This window comes from Spermophilus citellus (assembly GCF_964194105.1).
Source record: "Spermophilus citellus genome assembly, chromosome: 5".
NCBI lineage: Eukaryota > Metazoa > Chordata > Mammalia > Rodentia > Sciuridae > Spermophilus > Spermophilus citellus.
The window spans coordinates 117,261,871-117,282,187 of NC_138186.1; the positions used below are offsets into that span (position 1 = coordinate 117,261,871).

The following is a 20,317-nucleotide window of genomic DNA, read 5'->3' on the forward strand; positions in this document are numbered from 1 at the left end:
AGGAGGAATTTGAAAGAAGGAAAGCCCTCAGGAGTTTAGAGTTCCACATGTTCCCAGGACAAATAAATAAATGACCAGCTGTATTACTGGGTAGCACAGATATTCATCAAATTTTAAGTACAGCAAGTCAGAAACTAAAGTATTTTTTACAATATCTAACTCATGGTCAAAAAATACTGTTTTTTCCTTTCTAGGACATTTTAGAGTATTATGGTATTTTTAGTCCCTTATAGAGAATTTTTTTAAAGTAAGAATGAAACAATAAATATTTTTTTTTCTAAACTAGAAGTATTACTAGGAAACACTGATTTTAAAAAAAACAACAAAACACAGTATTCTTAGTATTCTCAAATTTGCCACTTAAAGTAAAAGTAAATACTTTTATGGGTGTGAATTTTTTATTATTTTTTTCCTTCATCTGTTCTCTGCTATTGGAATATTCAGCAAATATATTTGATTATGAATAACTCAACACAATTTAAATAATAACTCAATAAAGAATAACGCAATAAAATTTAAAAATTAATTTATGTTTATTAGTTCTTATTATTTTGGTATACTATGAATTTGACTCTTGACCTTTTCTTGAAACTTTTATATGTTATAATTTTCCCAATACCTCAAACATATAATCTTCCATTATTATACCATAAATTTTGAAAATATTGATTTTACTTACCAAAGGAAGTCACAGTAGCCACATGGTGAGAAAACTTTTTTGTGCTCTACAAGTACATTTTGGTTCATATTTTGAATTTATAATATGAGTACATGTACCTGGAGAAATACTTTTCTCTTTAGTAAAACTTGAATCCAGAAACTAGTTTCTCATAGTCATTTTCTCATGCCTCACAAGCACTTAGACTTTGGGACAGAGTAAATTTACACTGTGCTGAAGTTCAATTTAAAGATGGTTCACAGGCATGTTCTTCTTTGTAAAGAAACAAAAGCAACAGAGAGGAAGCCGTCTTACAGCGGAAAACAGCAGCCAGTGCCCCACCACCCCCCAGCGAGGAGGCTGTGTCCAGCAGCTCTGAGGATGACTCTGGGACTGACCGTGAAGAAGAGGGCTCTGTGTCTCAGCGTTCCACTCCTGTGAAGATGACGGACACTGGAGACAGTGCCAAAGTGCCTGAGGTGCGGGGGAGGGAAGCTGTCATGGTCCTGCCTGAGGCTCTAGAGGATGATCTTTAAAATTCTGCTTTCAGTTAAAAGGCTGAGAGCAAGAAAAATGTCACATTTTCTCACTCACATAATTTAATGTGTGGTGCTTTAGGTACTACATAGGCACATTTAGCATCAACCTTGGAAATCATTTCATTTTGAAATAAAAATAGGTAGTTTTGCTTCCCTGTGTAATAGTGAATTTTTTACCACTTCAGAATTTTTCAAGAATCCTTTCCCTCTTTGATCAGCCCATCCACTTGAGGTCCATTTATTCCCTGTCTCAGCATGTTGCTGGGAAGCAAGGTTTGGACCTAACACTCTCAATCTCTGAATAGCCCCTGTGGGAAAGTCATCCTATTCAATTCAGTATTACCAGTATTTTAAAGGAAAACAAATGGAAGCAAACAACAAAAGAGCCAGGTCTAGCTGGGGAGATATGCTTTGTAGAGATAGCTAAGCCATTTATAAGGCAAATAAAATATGATGATGTAAAGACTGAATCCATTATTCAAGGAATTGGCAAATTACCACCAATAGGCCAAATCCAGCCCACTGCCTGTTTTTGTAAATAAAGTTTTATTGAAACCCAGTCATGTCTACTTGTTTACATATTATATATGACTGCTGTTATACTGTACTAGCAGAGTTGAGTATTTGCAACGGAGACGGTATAACCCCAAAAGCCTAAAATATTTACTAATTTGGTCTTTTACAGAAAATGTTTGCCAACTCCAGCATTATACCAACGTAATCCATAATTATTTAACAGCTTTTTTGGGGGGCGGGGGAAGTGGGTGATACTGGGGATTGAATTCAGGGGCATTCAACCACTGACTACATCCCCAGCCCTATTTTGTATTTTATTTAGAGACAGGGTCTCACTGAGCTGCTAAGCGCCTCCCCTTTGCTGAGGCCAGCTTTGAACTCACGGACCACTGGAATTATAAGTATGCACCCAGTTTAACAGCTTTTTTTTAAAGCCAAAAATAAACTAGTAGGAAATGGAAATCAAGTATTTTAAAAAAGAATTAATGAGAAGGTTAGTTAATTGGTTGAAGAAACACTGTGATTGCTTTTGTGGGAAATTCCCATGCCATTTTCTTCATCTTTGGGAATTATTAATATGCAAGATGTCTAAATATTCTAACTGGTTCCTTTTTTTAAAAACTCCAGAATGTGGTCCAGCCTATGAAAGAGGTATATGGAATTAACCTCTCAGATGGCCTCTCAGAAGAAGATTTCTCCATTTATTCAAGGTAAGGTACTTTCATATATAGATTAAGGAAAAAATGAATATTTATTATTTTGATAACATATTTACTATAACTTTTTGAAAACAAAAGTAGTCACACAGAAGGAAGTGAATTTTACTTGGAACACAGTAGTAGTATTTAAGATACATTGATTAGTACTTGGAGTTAAAGGGCCTACCTAACACCTGAGATGCTGCCCCTTGGTGATAGAAGTTTATTATGTATGTGAGGACTGTCACTATCCATGCAATTTGAAATACAAATACATCCCAGCCTTCTAACCCCTTAAGATCAAGGTACCTTCTTGTAAACTGACTCTGAGATACTGTATTTGCTTTTGCTTTGGAGTGTTGGTGGGAGCAGTGGCTGAGGGTTGAAAAGTAGTGATAGAAGGGTACCAATTTAGGATATGTTGATTTCAGTGACGTAGGACTCACTGAAAAGAGGGCTCTACCAAAAGGCATTTCCTGAAATCATATGCCTAATTTTGTGGGAAATGTGTGTTCTTCTGATGGAAAGATTCCTGTTATCAGATTCTCAAAAGAATACTTCATCCAGAAATCCTCAAGAACCTGATAAGACCATTGTAAACACCCCTCCAGCTTAAATACAAGTTTTCTGAAGACTTGATTATTGTATTTAAATACAGTCCCATTTAATTCCTCTAAGCTTGGCTTGTGTAAATTCTATAATATAAATAATCACTTCCTTTTTAAAGGCCCATATTTTATTTGTGGAATCCATTGAACTGGATAATGTCAGTTTTTCTATTTCAAACTAATAAAATCTGTTCTATAATACATAAAATATAAAAGGCATAGTATCAAACATCCCTTGACTATAAAAACATCTCCTATAATTTTGCACTCCTGTGAATATGAATCACTATTTGACCAAAAACCAATTTAGTCATTCAGAACTCAGCCATATCCTCTCACTCCTGGACACATAAACATGCAGTTGCCTATTCATCAGAATTCTAGCTGAACTCTTGGGTAGTTGAAGTGGGCCTTTATAAAGCAATGTGATATGGAAAGATGAATGATCTGGGGTAAATTATTTAATAACATGACTTTGCTTGTGGCAGAAACCATGAGGATACATGTCAAGGATTGAAATGTTGGCTCAGGTTAAACACAAAGAAAGTGTCCCTTGCTTCAGGCTCCAGTAACCTGGAGGCTTACTGGCTCAGACTGCTTCAGAGGCCCACCTTATTTCTTCCTTCTTAAGGAGTGAGTTATAGCCATGCTCAGCTAAAATATCCCTGGAAAACAGTCTACCAAGGATGCAAAGAAAGCCTATTAGGAAGGAATTACTACAGAGAAAGGAGGACTCCATTTCTGATTAAGAGTCTGTGTTTGGTATTCCAACGAATGACACCTCCTCTTTTCATTTGTGTCAAATTTACATTGTTTTATTTTTCTTTATAAACAATTCAGAAATAGATTGAAAAGAGATTATTATTCCACTTTAAAAGCTGAGTGCAGAAAGATAGAACCATTCAGTGACTTGTCCAAGAGATATATCCTATACCCTCTTGGATGTCAGACTTTAGACTATACTCTGCACTTCATTCCCTTGATCTCATCTTCCTCTGCTTCCACAGGGAAGGGGAGCAACAGGGTCCTGTCTATTCCTTCCTTTTCTTTGAGTAGTGGATACACTGCCTCAACTGGGCATCTCCCTCTTCCACATGCCTACATGGGGCATCTCTCCTCCCTGTCAGCTTTCTGTAACAAAATACCTGAGATAATCAACTTATAAAAAGGATAGGTTTATTTTGGCTCCCAGTTTTAGAGGTTTCAGTCCACAGTCAGTTGGTTCCATTACTTTTAGGCCCATGCTGAGGCAGTACCTCATGTTCAGAAGTGTACAGCAGAGTAAAGCTGTGGGTCTCATGGTTGGGATGGAAAAAGAGAGAGAGACTGGGGCCTCACAATCCCCTTTGAAGGCACACCCATAATGACCAAAGACCTCCTACTAGGTCTCACCTATTCTAGTTTTCACCTCCAATAGTTTCACCACTTCCCAGAACACCATTCTAGGGAACACACTTTAAACACATGGGCCTTTGGTTGGGAGCATTCCAAATCCAAACTGTAGCAACTTCTGAAGGGTAACTGTGTCAGGGATGGCCAAGGGATGTTCAGGGACTGCTTAGCAACCACTCTTGTCCAAGCTGAGTGCTAGATATGTCTTAGTGCCTCCTCTGATCCAGAGGGCAGGGAGAGAGCCCCTCTAGTTTTGCCCTAAACCTGCAGGTAACCCTCCCACCTCAGTGCTGCACCCAGTAGACTGATACCCACCGAAGTCTGTGTACATCCCTGACTGGCATGCAGATCACAGCTCCTGCCAGGCATCATAGGATGCTGTGTGAGAAAAGTGGTGCAGCAGGACCTGGTTTCCACAGCCTGTCTTCTAGTTTCCTGTTTTCCTGCCTGCTTTTTCTACATTGGGCCTCTACCACCTCCAGATTCCTGAGGATTTCTGCTATGTGCTTTTGTTCTAATTACCAATCCCTATTCTCTCTCTCTCCCTTTTCCCTCATCTTTTCCCGTATCTTTAGTTTAGTTTCTGGACCAGACCTGGAAGCTTTCTGTTTACTTCTTTGAAGCCTCATACATCTGCACAGTTTTGTTTTGTTTTGTTTTGTTTTTTAATTCTGACAATGATGGTACACTTAATTTGGGAAGTTTAAAGATCAAAGACAAATAGCTGATATTAAATGATATTTTTCCCTGGTTTAGTCTTTTCTTTAAGCCAAAAGACCTGACAAGAACAATTAGAGGAGGAAAAGCTTATTTGGGAGTTCACCATTTCAGAGGTCTCAGTTCATAGATGGGTGATTTCATTGCTTTGGGCTCAAGGTGAGGGGTGAGGCAGAATATCATGGTGGAAAGTATAGCAGAGGAAAGCAGCTGAGGATATGGACCCGGGAAGCAGAGAGAGAAAGAGAAAGAGAGAAAGACTGACTCTCCTCACCACAGACAAAATATAGACCTCAAAGGTACACCACTCACCTTTCCCAGCCACATTCTACTGGCCTACATTTACCACCCAGTTAATCAATGGATTAATGTACTGATTAGGTTAAGACTCTCAAAACCCAATCATTTCACCCCAATACTTATATTGTTTTACACTTGAGCTTTATCTAAGCCATTACATTCCCAAAAAATGGATCAAATTTCTCAGTTGCTGAAAGTTGGATAAAAAGTAAATTTTATGAAAGTTTTTCAGTAGCATTATAATGATTTCATAATTGGTAGTTTTTGTAGCACTTGACCTTTAAAAAAGCTTATGAAAAATAAATGATAAAATTATCCATCATCATCAAAGGAAGATATTTTAAATAGTAGAAAAACAGAAGGAAATCTGCTTTTTAATCCTGTCTTATAATCTCCTGTGGGCATACTGAAACAAAACTACAAAACCATGTCCCTCAGGGGAAGATAGATGCATGTGGTGCAGTCAGGGCTTAGACAAATAAGGGCATTTTCCTTTGGCTCTTATCTTAACATCCGGATTGGTGCTGTTCATGTCTTCTCTGAGGAGGGATGATGTGGCAGTGGTGCTCATCAACTGATCCCCACCATGATTGATGAAAGTGCTCCTCTTAGAAGTAACTGGAGTGTACTTGGGAGTGGGGTAAAAGATTGGGGACTGGGAGGATCTCATGGTTCTAAGGAATCAAGCCCATGTCCTGGGTTATCAGCAGCATCCCTGCTTCAGGAGCTGATTTCCTAGCCTAATCCTGCCCTTTCCATGTCATTTGTTTCCCAACCATCCTTCTTGCATTCTGTGCATAAGATAGTGTCTCTTTTGATGTGTGAGACCCTGTAAGAAACATTATCTGCCTGGCTTCAGGAACTTTCTGTTCAAGTTCTGCATGACATTTAAGTTAATAGAAATGCAATGAAGTACACATGTGATTTCATCTTATGTGCATGGTTATGATTATGTGTTAAGCAGAATCACATCTCCTTCTAACAAATTCACTGTAAAATCAGGCAAAGTCTTACCTTCCATAGGGTACTCTTTATGTGCTTTTCTGAAATAAGCGCACTACTGTCATTTGAAAGTGCACACCGTGTGTGTAGTGAACTCCTGAATTAATTGCAAGTACTTCCTTCTTTAGCTTACTTTTTATCCATGGTTAATTTGTAGGTTTGTTCAGCTGGGTCAGAGTCAACACAAACAAGACAAGAGCAGCCAGCAGCTCTGTTCCAGGTGCTCAGATGGAGTTATAAAATTGTAAGTAATAGATTAGACCTTTTAAAAATTTGTATTGATGCCATTCATAGTGCTTTTTTGATAACTGTTTAAGAAAAGTATCCAGACTTGTCACCCAGTTAATATAATTAGATGCACTAAAGCATCTTCTCCTGGTACCTTATTTGAGGAAAACTGATTCTCAGACAAGATGGGAAAGAAATGGCAGCCTAGACTATACTGAAATATACCCTTTGTGGTAGGTTTGGAGCTGGCAGAGGATTTCCTCCATGAACTCTGCCCTCCACGGGTACAGGTGAGATGAAGAAAAGCTCTGACCCAGGAGACAGACTCTTCAGGTTCGATACAAGATCCTTGAAGGCATGGATGGGTTGCTCTTGTCTAGCTATATGTCTCCATTTGTTCTAATAACTTGCTACAGTTACATGGGTATTTAGTAAATTCTTAAGTAAAAAGAACTATGGTCAAATCATGCCATATCTGGTTTGTTACCTGAATAAGTCATTTAAGTGCTCAGTTTGGTCTTCTGCAAAAGGGAACCGTAATAGCACTACTGCAGAGGAGGGTAGTGAAACTTAAATAAAGAAGTGCTCTGAACAGTGTCTGAACAAATTCTTGGTTGTGCTCATCGTCATCTTTGTTCTTCATATTCATCATTGTTTTTTGTATATTGGCATCAAGCATAGTTAAGGGTTATGACCAGGAAAGTTTCCCTGATACCATATATGCAGTTGAGTTTCTTCTATAAAATGGGTCACTGTGTAGATTCAGTGAGGTAGTCCAGGTGAAGCACCTAAATCAGTGTCTGCACTTAGTTTACAGTTAGTAAATGTTCACTTCCCTTTTCTTAGACCTACTGTATCAGTTTGGTCGATGAATTGCTTATTTGGTACATGCTGACTGTCTGACTTCTCTGTGTCCTTTACACCTTAACATTCCTGATTGATGGTTCAGAGGATATGACAGCAATCCAGAGTAGACTTTTACCTTTGAGTAGTGACTGTGAGGATTTTGACAATGGGATGGATTTGGGAAGTGTTTTGGAGGCAAAATAGACAGGATTTTGGATCCTCACTCATGGAAGGGAAGGAAGAGTGCATTATCAAGGATGACCCTTAGGATTTTTGTTTTTTGTGACAGTTTGGTTGGTTGATTGATTCGTTTATTCACATGTTCATTCAGCAGATAGATATTGAGGGTATTTGTGCTGGGAGCATTCAAAGCTGACGTTTATGGAGGTGAGGAGCATTGCAGCAAGACCTGATTTGCCTGTAAAGTGGCATCAGTGTGGAGGGGTTTAGGAGGCAGCTGGACCAACTGATGTGGAGCTCAGAAGAGAGTCTGGGCTGGGGATGTGAATGCTCAGAGTGATAATTAAAGCCACTGATTACAGATGAGACTGCCAAGAAGAGGCTAGAGTGAGATTTGTCTAAAGCTAATCCTGGTAAGCTCTGGGTCTAAGCGCTTAGAGAAAGAGGGCAACCTGTGAAGGAGACAGAGATGGCTAATCAGAGAAGTGGAAGGAAAATGAGACAGTGTTTTATCACAGCCTCCAAAAGTGTTGTTTATTCCTATTTTTTTCCCTTCTTTTGGGGACATGTAAACTCCTATTAATTTAGAGACCATTTTGTTATAGCTATTTAGCATATGGGAATATGGGCTCTCAAATGAGTTAAAATTGAGGTGGTTAAAGAAGGAAAGCATTTAAGTGTGTTAGTAAAATAAGAGATCTTGTTAACCAATTGTATGAAGTTGATTCTTCTGTTAAAATAGTACAATAGAACTTATTAAGAGATGATGATAAAATAAAAATAAAATAAAAAACATTTCCCCATTTTTTTCCAACATTGTTTTCACTTTTATCTGTAATTGGTCTTGTAGTTATTATTTTCATATCCTTTTTCTTAAAATATTTGGTATTTGCTTTACTGAGGCCCAGCACAGATGAAAACTATGGAGATCTAGAATTTTTTAACCTTTTCCACTTAATTAGTAAAGAATCCATCATGAGTGTTTTTGCTCAGCATCTTCAGCAGGATAACAAAGAGGTTGGTAGGCTCTGTATTATGTTGTCATGGCAACTGCTGAAGAGTGTTTTGGGTGCATGTGTGTGTGTGTGTGTGCGCACGCATGCATGCGTGCCCTTTAAATTGGAACTCTGTAACCAGGTTCTTAAAATGTCATCTATTCATTTTTAGATTTCTAAAGCTATGCCAAACAAACAAATTAGATTTATATAATATTCTTGAAGTTCTCTTATGTTTTAGGTTCTAGTATATTTTAAAACAGTTATAGAGCTTGGGATGTAGCTCAGTGTTAGAATGTATGCGTGAGGCCCTGGGCTCAGTCCCCTCTCTACTACAAAAAATAAAAAATAGAAGTAGTTCTAATTTTCTTTGAAGTTCATGTACATTTCTATCTACTCATCTCTAAATAGTTTCTCATCTTACCAGTTTTTTTAAAAAAAATCATGAGGCATACCAGTTTTTCATTCCTAAATAGGGGCTACTTACAATATTAAATGTTAAAAATATTGACAGTAAATAACTGCCAAAAAGCAGTTGGAGCAGGGACTCCTGAATTCTGCATTCAGAGACCTGGACACTTTCATCCAAGGTCTTTCAGGATATTGCCTAGGGGTAGATGCTAACCTTGCAACTGGTCAATGTCTACATTGGCAGTCCAAATACCCACAGCTATATTTTGTCTGAGTGTGACCTCTCCCTGATACATATGACTCCCTGAGTGTATGGGAGGTGATCAGGGAGCAATTATATCAGCCAACATTTACAGAATATTCAGTGTATGATGGGCACTTCTCTATGTATCTTAACCCATATTAACTCAATTCCCACACTAACCCTAGGAAGTAAATCTTATTATCATTTCCGCTTTACATACAGAGAAACTGAAGCACAGAGAAGTTTCATAAGTTACTCAAATTCAAACAGCTACTAAGTGGAGGAATCAGGATTCAAATCCAGACAGGCTTGTTCCAGAGCCTGTGCTCTCCATCCCTAAGCTTCAGGGCCTAGTGTCACCATATGCTTTTATAACCATGGGATAGAAATGCTGGGTTGTTAGCATTGACAGCCCTTATTTTGGTCTTCTGACATGACCTGGACTTATAGACACCTCTCTGTGTCTCTACTCTGTTGATCTTGAATGTTTTTTAGTATTTAAAGAGATTATACCTTTATTCTTTCCCAAGTACCCCTCCTGTTATCCCTCACAGAGGCATACTGAAGTTTCATGGGCAAATACACTTGCTGATTTTGTAACATGGTATAGAGATTATTGACCTACCACTAGATTATTGACCTACCAATTAATACCACTGGTATTAATTGTGCTAGGTTACTTATGTCTAGAGGGCATCCCACCTTTGGTGACCTCTGCTGTCCCCAGAATAGACCTTAAATTGAGCACTCAGTGAATATTTGTTGAAATATACTGGATCTCACCCCATCCCACCCATTACTAGAAGTCTCTATGAAGTCCCCTGAGCATCCTAGAGTACCCCCCAGTACTCTACTAGTTTTCAACACCTTCTTTTTTCCTCATCTGAGGGAACTTTTTCAGTTCTTCCCCTATTCTGTTTCTTCTTTATCTGCCCTCTTACCACTCCTGTTTCTTTTTTTACTTATGCCCTCTGAAAAAGTATAGTATTTCCTCTTTCTTCTCTTTCCTATAACACCTGTAACCAATGACCCAAGTGGAAGGACTTCCTGAGCCTGGTGGGTGGGGTGCTGTGGGGCTGGTTGGTGACTCCCTGTGTTCATGTAAGATCAACATGTTCTCATTTTACACTCCTACAATTTCTTTGGAAGGCTTTTAACCCAGCATCAAATGCCAATCAGTAGTAGGCTAAAAAAGATATGAACACAAACATTATTAATGCCTGTTATTCTGAGGCTTACCAATTCTAGGAATGTTTCACTCATTTAAAAACTGCAATTCAAAATATGATACATTATTTGTATGAATACTCCCATATGTAAATTATTCTGGGGCAGGACAAACAGAAATGTCCAACAGGATATATGTATATGTTTTAGGACCAGAAAGTGGCATTGATTCCCTAAGAACATCTCATAATAAGTGGTAATTACTGACTTTAGAGTGAATGCCCCATTCTTTCCCTTTTGCAGTTAGAATTAGAACCCTCCAACTGATGAGATGGTCTCGGTACATGGTCAGGATTAACTTATCTTCTTATATTTTTCATGATATCATTTTCAATAGCTACCCATATATGGGTAACTCCTTGGGCCACACCCCTCCCTACAGATTTCATCTAGTTCTCTGTATGATCATTCTGTGCTGCAAGCTAAATAAGCATTTCTATCTTAATGGGTCACTTTTGTTGAGTCAAGTCTTTAAAAGTTTAAGAATTAGAACAGTTGGAAGGCAGAGATCGATGAATAATCAGCTAATTCCCTAGTAGGTGGTAACAGTTCCTCTAAGGAGACAAAGATGCCACCTCTTCCCTCACTTCAGAAATGACCATGATAGTCTTTCAATCTGGACTTCGCTTTTTTTCTCTCTCTCTCTTTATTCCCCTTGGATTTTCCCATGTATTTTTGCATTTTATTTTATTTTTACCCTTTTCTTGCTTTCCCTTTTTCTCCTTCACCCTCTTCTCTCCATCACCTTCAGGATATTTTTAGTTAAAAAAATACAATTGTATTACAAATTGCAAGTTTCCACTATATATTATAGGGCAGTATTTTTCGGACTACAATTCTTGACCCATTATTGGGTTGTGAAATTAATTTACTAGGTCTCCACACAATGAAGTGAAATAGAACTGAACTGAATGCAATAAAAGGGATCAGTGCATGGCACGTAGTGTGAGTAAGTCTTGCTTCATGAACCTTTTTTTCTATACCTAAGTATAGCACCTGTATATTGGTTTGCCTTGCAGAGTACATTTCTTACTGCAGGTAACACAGTCACAGTCACAGTGGGATTCATACGAACACACCTGTTTTGTAACCACATGAATTAAAAAATTTAGCCCTGTTCCTGGCATCTTGGCACTTGATACATGTTTATTGAATGAATGAATGAAAGTGTATATGAGTGATTGCTCTGGGGGTTATCAGAAAGAAAGGAGAAAGGTCAGGAAGAGACAAGAGAGGTTTCTCTTTTATATCTGTAGTGAATACAATGCATGCAGGCCTTGGAGAATACACTCCTGTTTCTTCCAGGGAATCGGGAGCTGGAATAATCATGAGGTAGGTAGCAGGAAGCTACAGCTAAAAGTCAAAATGAAAAAGCCATCAGATGGATAGAAAGGGCAGCAGGAGAACAGTGAATGCCTCTTCATTTGAATATTATCTGCAGTACCATCTGCTATTGTTAAACAAGACAAATTTATTGAAACAATGCATTTTTAAACTTCAGGGGAGGACTATTCTGAAAGGTTTCTGGCATTTAAGAAAAAATTAATAGAATTTAACTATAGGTATTCATGTTACTAATTTAAGGTATCTAAAATGACTTTGATTTTCCAACAAACTTAGTGTATTGTCTGCTTTATTTTGGTGAGCGCAAACTTCACAGGAGCTTTCACAATCTCACATGAAGTCTTAAGTACCCCCTTATATGGGCACATGTTGTCAAGCCTCTATCATATTCACCTCTATCATATTCACCATGTCTTAGTCGACTTTGTGTTGCAACATCAAAATACTTGAGACTGAGATACCTCTTTTCTTCTTTATAAAGAAAAAAACTCATAGTTCTGAAGATTCAAGAGCATGGTACTAGCATCTGTTAAGCTCTAGCAAGGGGCTCATGGCAAATGGTATCACGATGGCAGGACACATGCAGAAGAGAGCATATTACATATGCTTTTAAAAGTTTTCTAGGAATCCATGATCAGAGTAAAGTGAAAAAGAATCCTTTAATTACTGATAGAGATAGTTGTTTTTTTTTTTTTTAATTCTGGGGATGAAACCTAGGGGTGCTTTACCGTTGAGGTGCATCCCCATCCTTTTTTATATTATATTAATTTTGGTACTGAGGATTGAACCCAGGGATGCTTAACCACTGAGCCATATCCCTAGTCATTATTTATATATTTTTTTTCATTATGTATATTTTATTTTTTTTCAGAGACAGGGTCTCACTAAGTTGCTAAGTGCCTCACTAAGTTGCTGAAGCTGGCTTTGAACTTGTAATCATCCTGCCTCAGCCTCCCAAGCTATTGGGATTACAGGTGTGCACCACTGGCCCCTTTTTATTTTATTTGAACACAGGGTCTCACTATATTTTCAAGGCTGGCCTCAAACTTGCAACCCTCTGTGTCAGCCTTCCAAGTCACAGGGTTTATAGGGTTGCACCACCATGCCAGAAAGATAAAAAAAAAAATTATTATGATTTTAAAAATATATTTTTATTCCATATAACCATGTCTTACTTTTTACATGAACAAGCAATTAATCTTGAGGGATTTTAGATTTGGATATATGATATGGCTATGTAAGGGGTATTATTACTCATTGATTTTGTTAGCTATCTATGTAAGAACCACATTTATAATGTTTTAACCTTTGTTATTTTGTTTGTTTGCCAAATTACCATCAGTGTTATGTATGGCAAGTGGGTGGGATGATTCGGGGCAGATGGGTGATTATGAGCTTGTGCTATGTCACCGTGGCTTCCTGACAACCATTCCCTTTGCACAGTGAAGATGAACATCCAGGTATATTGTGATTATAGCCTGTTTTCTCTGAGCAAATACCAGAAGTCTTTTCAGTTCAGATAAATTTTGGTTAAAATACAAGAAAATACATTTTTACTTTAAAAAGTCAACAAAAAGTCTTTTATTATTATGTAAGTAATTTTCCATGTTTGATATTTTAATATGATTGCTTGTTTTCTTTATGGTCTTATGAAGAAATTTGAGGAGTAATCCCATGGAAATCAATTACATAATGTTTTCATAATTAAAGGTTTGCTCATATTTTAGACATCCTTCTACCCTCCTTCCCCAGGAACAGAAAGTACTTAATAAATTGAACCCCTTAAGTGGTTGGGTTTTATTCTAAGACTAACCTAAAAAGATTATGAATTACTTGAGGGCAGGGCTCATCTATCTTAATAATCCCAGACCCTGATACCTGGTATGTAGGAAACTATAAGTAAAATATGAATGAGTAACATTTGGCATCCAGTAATTTTATCTCTTTTAGGAATATGCAATAATTAAGTGTGAGAGAGAAATGCCAGTATTAGCAAATTGAAGCAAATGGTAACTATTTGTAAGTTTTAATTTTACTATGGTCTATTTGCAGTTTTAAATGTAGCAACTCAGATTTATCGGCAGGCGTTTCGTGATTTTCTCAGTGGACAAACTATTGCTGTCCGTATTAGTTAACTTATACATTATGTTAGTAGGACAGACTAAAATGGACCATGATTCTCTGATTTGTTTTTAATGCCCTAATGCTACCAAATTGCTGAAGCTCTTGATGAGAGAATTCCACATGTAGCTAGCTTTTGAAATCCCTTGATCAGCATGCCTAGAACAGAAGCATAATTTCATGATTTGCATTTGCCTGTAGTTCCCAAATGCATGAAGCTCTTAAAAAAAAAAAATGCTTAGTTTTTACATTTACCTTACTTTTAGAATCCTATGATTTTGAAAAATTGTAGTTTGATTTTTCTTGGAAAGAATAGAAATTTGTGTATTTTTAAAATTCTTCCTTTTTACACCCACTTTCCATTACTTGAAAAATACTGTTTCTGAGATCCATTACTAAAGGGCCACAGTTTCTATTCTGTATGTGTGATTTCACCTAAATATCAATTAAACCCCAAGATGCCTGATTAAAATGTATCCTGTTCTTATCCAAAAGAAGACAAGGATTGACTTTCTTAGCTATTTTGTTTTACTTTTTATAATTATGTCAGGAATTCATTACTTAATGTCAAAATAAAATCAATTAGTGATTTTTAAAGCCTTGTACTTCAGAATAATGTATTCCTTCCTGGAAATAAAATTCCTTTAGGCTTATTTTAGAAGATATATAGCTAAATTGGTAGCTCCTTTATCACATGGTTTGAAAATAGAAAAGTAAATCAACTAAATAGAGTTAGTGTGCTCAAATACATTTACTTTTGATAATAGAATAGTAGTAGGAAAAATGTTTAGCAGATAGAAAAGTGGAAAATATAATTTTTGGTGTTTTTTTGGCAACTGTAAGTAAAATTATATTTGAAATTTCTCCATTTAGTCTTACATACGCTTTTCTGTTCATTGTTATTCCTATGGGACCAAAGATCTTTTGTTTACTTGTTTTGAACAGTTTTAACAAAGTAGGTCTTACTTTGATGAGATAATTAAATTTAGTTTATTGTATATTAAGTTTGTTGTTTCTTATTGCCTTTAATTTTTGTCTTTACATATGTAACTTTGGATGTGTTTCTCAGTAGTCTTATAAGAAAATCAGTTGGTGTCTTCTGAATTCTTAACATATTTATTCCTTCCTGAGGCTGTCTGTAATGATTTCTAGAGATACAAAGAATCAGTCCTTTGTGGAGAGATGCAAGATGGTGGGGTGGCAGTAGAGCCATGAAATTTAAGAACTAGAAGATATTTAGAGATTATCAGATTAATCCTCTGATTATATAAGAAAGGGAGACCTGGAGAGGATCAGTAGGTCATTCAGAGTTATATAACTTTTAAGTGATAAAGCTAAGACTCAGATTCATCTCTTTGGACTCAAAACCAAAGCCCAATAACATGATCGTCTGAGCCAGGCACCTGGAATTTATTCAATCCATATGCCTGCTGAGAGCAGCTAAATGTGCCCATAGGAAGCACAGATAGCACTAAATATCCATGCTAGCAAATGGCTAACAGTTTTTTCTTCCCTTGATGAAGGAAACGGAAAGAAAAAGAGAGAAGGCATAAAACAGTGTCCTCAAAATGTAATCCACAAACCTCTGGGATTTCCAAGACCCTTTCATTGGTTTGTGATACTGAGGTGGTAGCACCAAATAGTGATTATCATTTTCTCCACTGTTATGTATTCACAGCAACTAAGCGGGGAACTGCTCATTATGTCTAAGGAAGTCTTTGATGAAGTTGTAAAAAGTGTTAAGTAACCCTCAAATGCATGTCATTTTAGTGTTACTTGTGACAAATGAGAAATACAGTATACATAAAGTACCTCTGTTGCATATCAAGGAACCATGGTTGTCTTGAGGAAAAGGACTTGCTCCAGTATGAGCCAAACTCACTACTTTTTTCCCAGAACACCTATTAAAATAATGACTGATAGACCAACTGTGGTTCTTCAGACTCAGATATTTGGCAGACACTGTCAAAAATGAACAAAGCAAGCCTGTCACTTCAAGGAAAACAATTGACAGTATTCTTTACCAAATGACAGAGTTAGATCTTTCAAGTGAAAGTGAGAATTTTGAAAAACTTGTATCCATCACCATGAGCAGTACTTATAGCCTTTTCTCATAGGATCAGAAGCAGTCTTAATAATTTTTTAACAATTTTTTTACATAATGAAACACATTACCATTTGGAAGATCTTCATAACTCAGTGAACCCAGATGACCAACACATGCTGTTTAAAGATTGCATGGGAGAGCGGAAGATGGCGGCGAAGGGACTGCATCACCCCTGTGCGCCGTGTCACTGTGCGGGAGAAAGACGAGGTGAAACAGCTGAAGGTGTCTTGTTGGGAATTTCCAGCGAAATTGAGGTGCTCCAGAATCTAGTGGAGGGATTTCCATCGCGCGAGGTTCGGCTGCAGGGGCTTGGACGCGGGCGATTTCTCCGCAGGGAGGGTCGCATTGCCTGATCGGCGGATCGCCCCACAGCTGGAGTCTGCGGCCGGAGGTGCCGGAGCGGGGGTGCAGCGATGTGGATTCTGGGGGCTCCTGCCAGCGGTGCAATGGTCGTGCTTAGTGCTGAGTTCTGGCTTTGAGACGGAGGAGAGAAGCAGTCCAGTTCGGTTCTCGACACCGGTCGGACCACGGAGGAGGACAGCAGCCACCATCTTGGAGAGCTGATGTAATCATCCCTGTTTTCTACTGATCTCAGCTCATTCAGCTACGGAACAGGTGATTTCAGGCTGGTATTTGCCTGCGTCTCGCAGACAGATCGCTCAGGCTCAGGGCTAGAGAACCTGTGGAGACTACTCCTTGGGGCTCGCTCCTAGTAAAGCGTGCACCGAGCTCTGAGCGGCCGGGTTCTGGTTCCCGGAGCTGCTTTGGCCCAGGGCTGGGGAACCCGCGGCGACTGTGTATTGGAGCCAGCTCCTAGTGGAGCGTGCACCGAGCTCGAAGCGGCTGGGTTCTGACTCCCGGAACAGTTTTGGCCCAGGGCTGGGGAACCCGCGGAGACTGCGTCTTTGAGCCTGCTCTCAGCAGAGCGTGCACCGAGCTCGAAGAGCTTGGAGCGGCCGGGCTCTGGCTCCCAGAGCTGCTTTGGCCCAGGGCTGGGGAACCCGCGGAGACCGCTCCTTGGAGCCTGCTCCTAGGGGAGCGTGCACCGGGCTCGGAGAGGCTGGGTTCTGGCTCCCGGAGCTGCTTTGGCTCAGGGCTGGGGAACCCGCGGAGACTGATCCTTGGAGCCTGCTCCTAGCAGAGAGTGCACCAAGCTCTGAGCGGCCAGGTTCTGGCTCCCGGAGCTGCATTGGCCCAGGGCTGGGGAACCCGCAGAGACTGACTCTTGGAGCCTGCTCCTAGCAGAGCGTGCACCGAGCTTGGGGCGGCCAGGTTCTGGCTCCCGGTGCCGCTTTGGCTCAGAGGTGGGGAACCCACAGAGACTGCTTCTGGGAACCTGCTCCTAGCAGGGCGTGCACTGAGCTTGGAGCGGCCGGGTTCAGGCTCCCGGAGCTGCTTTGGCCCAGGGCTAGGGAACCCGCGGTAACTGCATCTCGGTCCGGGTCCTGCTGCGTGCTGTGGGGGCCAGAGGGGCAGAGTGGAGCTGCCGCCTGCGCCCAGAACAGGCCAAGTGACCCGCCGGCGTGGTATCACGACACCCCAACTGCAGCTGAGGCCGAAGAGAGTACCCGCCCACGCCTGGAACAGGACCAGCGACCCAACGGCGCGGTAGCCAAGTCACCCCATTTGGAGTAGGGGCTGTGCAGAGCCGCCGTCTGAGCCTGCAAGGTAGGCAGACCTGCGACCCACTGGCAGGACAGGCCTGGTAGCCTGCCAGCGTGGTGGACACGTAGCACCGAGGCAGTCACGTCACACTGGTTGGAGTGGGGGTGGAGCAAAGCTATTGCCCGTGTCCGGAAAAGGCCCAGCGACCCGTTGGAGAGGCAGTCAGGTAGCCCCATTTGGAGTGGGGGCTGAGCAGAACTGCCGCCCGAGCCCGCAAGGTAGGCAGACCTGCGACCCACCGGCGGAACAGGCCTAGAGGCCTGCCAGCGTGGTAGTCACGTCACACCAGTTGGAGAAGGGGCCGAGCAGAGCCGCCACCCACATCCGGATCAGGACCAACGACCCGAGGGCGTGGTAGTCACGTCACCACAATTGGAGTGGGGGCAGAGCAGAGCCGCTACCCGCGCCCGCAGGGTGGGCAGACCTGTGACCGACCAGCGTGGTAGACAGATCACCCTAATTAGAGGAGGAGCACAGCCACTACCCGCCCTGCAAGGGAGATTTTCCAACTATACAAGAGCAATATAAATAAATAGGGGGAAAATTTCAAAAACACAACAGTTTCACCAAGCAGAAAGAAACGCGAGCAGTATGAAAAGACAAGGAAAGAAAGGACCACAAACAATGCAGGTCAACTCAACTTTAGAAGAGGTAATAGCTGCAACAGATGGAATGTCAGATAAAGAGTTCAGGATATACACGCTTCAGATGATCTGGAGTCTCAAGGAAGACATGAGACAGCAAAATCAGACAATGAATGATCACTTTGACAAAGAATTACATAAACAAATCCAGGAAGCAAAATATCAATTACACAGGGAGATAGAGGTAATAAAAAAAAACAAATAGAAATCCTAGAAATGCAGGAAGCAATAAACCAACTTAAAAACTCAATTGAGAATACTACCAGTAGAGTAGATCACTTAGAAGATAGAACATCAGACAATGAAGACAAAGTATTTCAACTTGAAAAGAACATAGACAGCTCAGCAAGACTGCTAAGAAACCATGAGCAGAACATCCAAGAAATATGGGATAACATAAAGAGACCAAACTTAAGAGTCATTGGGATACAGGAAGGCACAGAGCTCCAAACCAAATGAATAAACAATCTATTCAATGAAATAATACGAGAAAACTTCCCAGACTTGAAGAATGAAACAGAATCCCAAATCCTAGAACCCTACAGTACGCTGAATGTGCAAAATCATAAGAGATCCACACCTAGACATATTATAATGAAGATGCCCAACATACAGAATAAGGAGAGAATTTTAAAAGCTACAAGAGAAAGGAAGCAGATTACATGTAGGGGTAAACCAATCAGGATAACAGCTGATCTCTCAACACAGACTCTGAAAGCTAGAAGATCCTGGAATAACATATTTCAAACACTGAAAGAAAATGGGTTCCAACCAAGAATCGTGTATCCGGCGAAATTAAGCTTCAGGATGGATGATGAAATTAAAACCTTCCATGATAAACAAAAGTTAAAAGAATTTGCAGCTAGAAAGCCATCTCTTCAAAAAATCCTTGGCAAAACATTACAGGAAGAGGAAATGGAAAATAACAATGAAAACCAACAGTGGGAGGTAGGACAGTAAAGGGGGGAAAGTAATCAAAGAGGAAAACAAATCAGGTTTAGTAACGTTAATAAACAAATATGGCTGGAAGAACAAACCATATCTCAATAATAACCCTAAATGTTAATGGATTAAACTCACCAATTAAGAGACACAGGCTAGTTGAATGGATCATAAAACAAGACCCAACAATATGCTGCCTACAGGAGACGCATCTGATAGGAAAAGATATACATAGACTGAAGGTGAAAGGTTGGGAAAAATCATATCACTCATATGGACTGCGGAAACAAGCAGGAGTGTCCATACTCATATCTAATAAAATAGATTTCAAGCCAAAGTTAATCAAAAGGGATAAAGAGGGACACTACATACTGCTCAAGGGAACCATACACCAACAAGGCATAACAATCATAAATATATATGCCCCAAACAATGGTGCAGGTATGTTCATCAAGCAAACTCTTCTCAAGTTCAAGAGTCTAATAGACCACCATACAATAATCATGGGAGACTTCAACACACCTCTCTCACCACTGGACAGATCTTCCAAACAAAAGTTAAATAAGGAAACTATAGAACTCAATAACACAATTAATAACCTAGACTTAATTGACATATATAGAATATACCACCCAACATCAAGCAGTTACACTTTTTTCTCAGCAGCACATGGATCCTTCTCAAAAATAGATCATATATTATGTCACAGGGCAACTCTTAGACAATATAAAGGAGTAGAGATAATACCATGCATCTTATCTGATCATAATGGAATGAAACTGAAAATCAATGATAAAAGAAGGAAGGAAAAATCATGCATCACTTGGAGAATGAACAATAGGTTACTGAATGATCAATGGGTTTTAGAGGACATCAAGGAGGAAATTAAAAACTTCTTAGAGTTAAATGAAAACACAGACACAACATATCGGA

At 39.6% G+C, this 20,317-nt stretch overlaps 1 protein-coding gene across 2 annotated transcripts in view; it reads left to right on the forward strand.

Moving 5' to 3' along the window:
- FIG4 (FIG4 phosphoinositide 5-phosphatase) overlaps positions 1-20,317 on the forward strand; it is a 128,054-nt gene that overhangs the window by 85,075 nt on the left and 22,662 nt on the right. For both annotated transcript variants that reach the window (XM_081295820.1, XM_081295819.1), the window contains exons 20-22: positions 942-1,137; positions 2,341-2,423; positions 6,588-6,674. In XM_081295820.1, the coding sequence (XP_081151946.1) occupies positions 942-1,137; positions 2,341-2,423; positions 6,588-6,674 (366 nt within the window). The remainder of the gene's footprint in view (positions 1-941; positions 1,138-2,340; positions 2,424-6,587; positions 6,675-20,317) is intronic.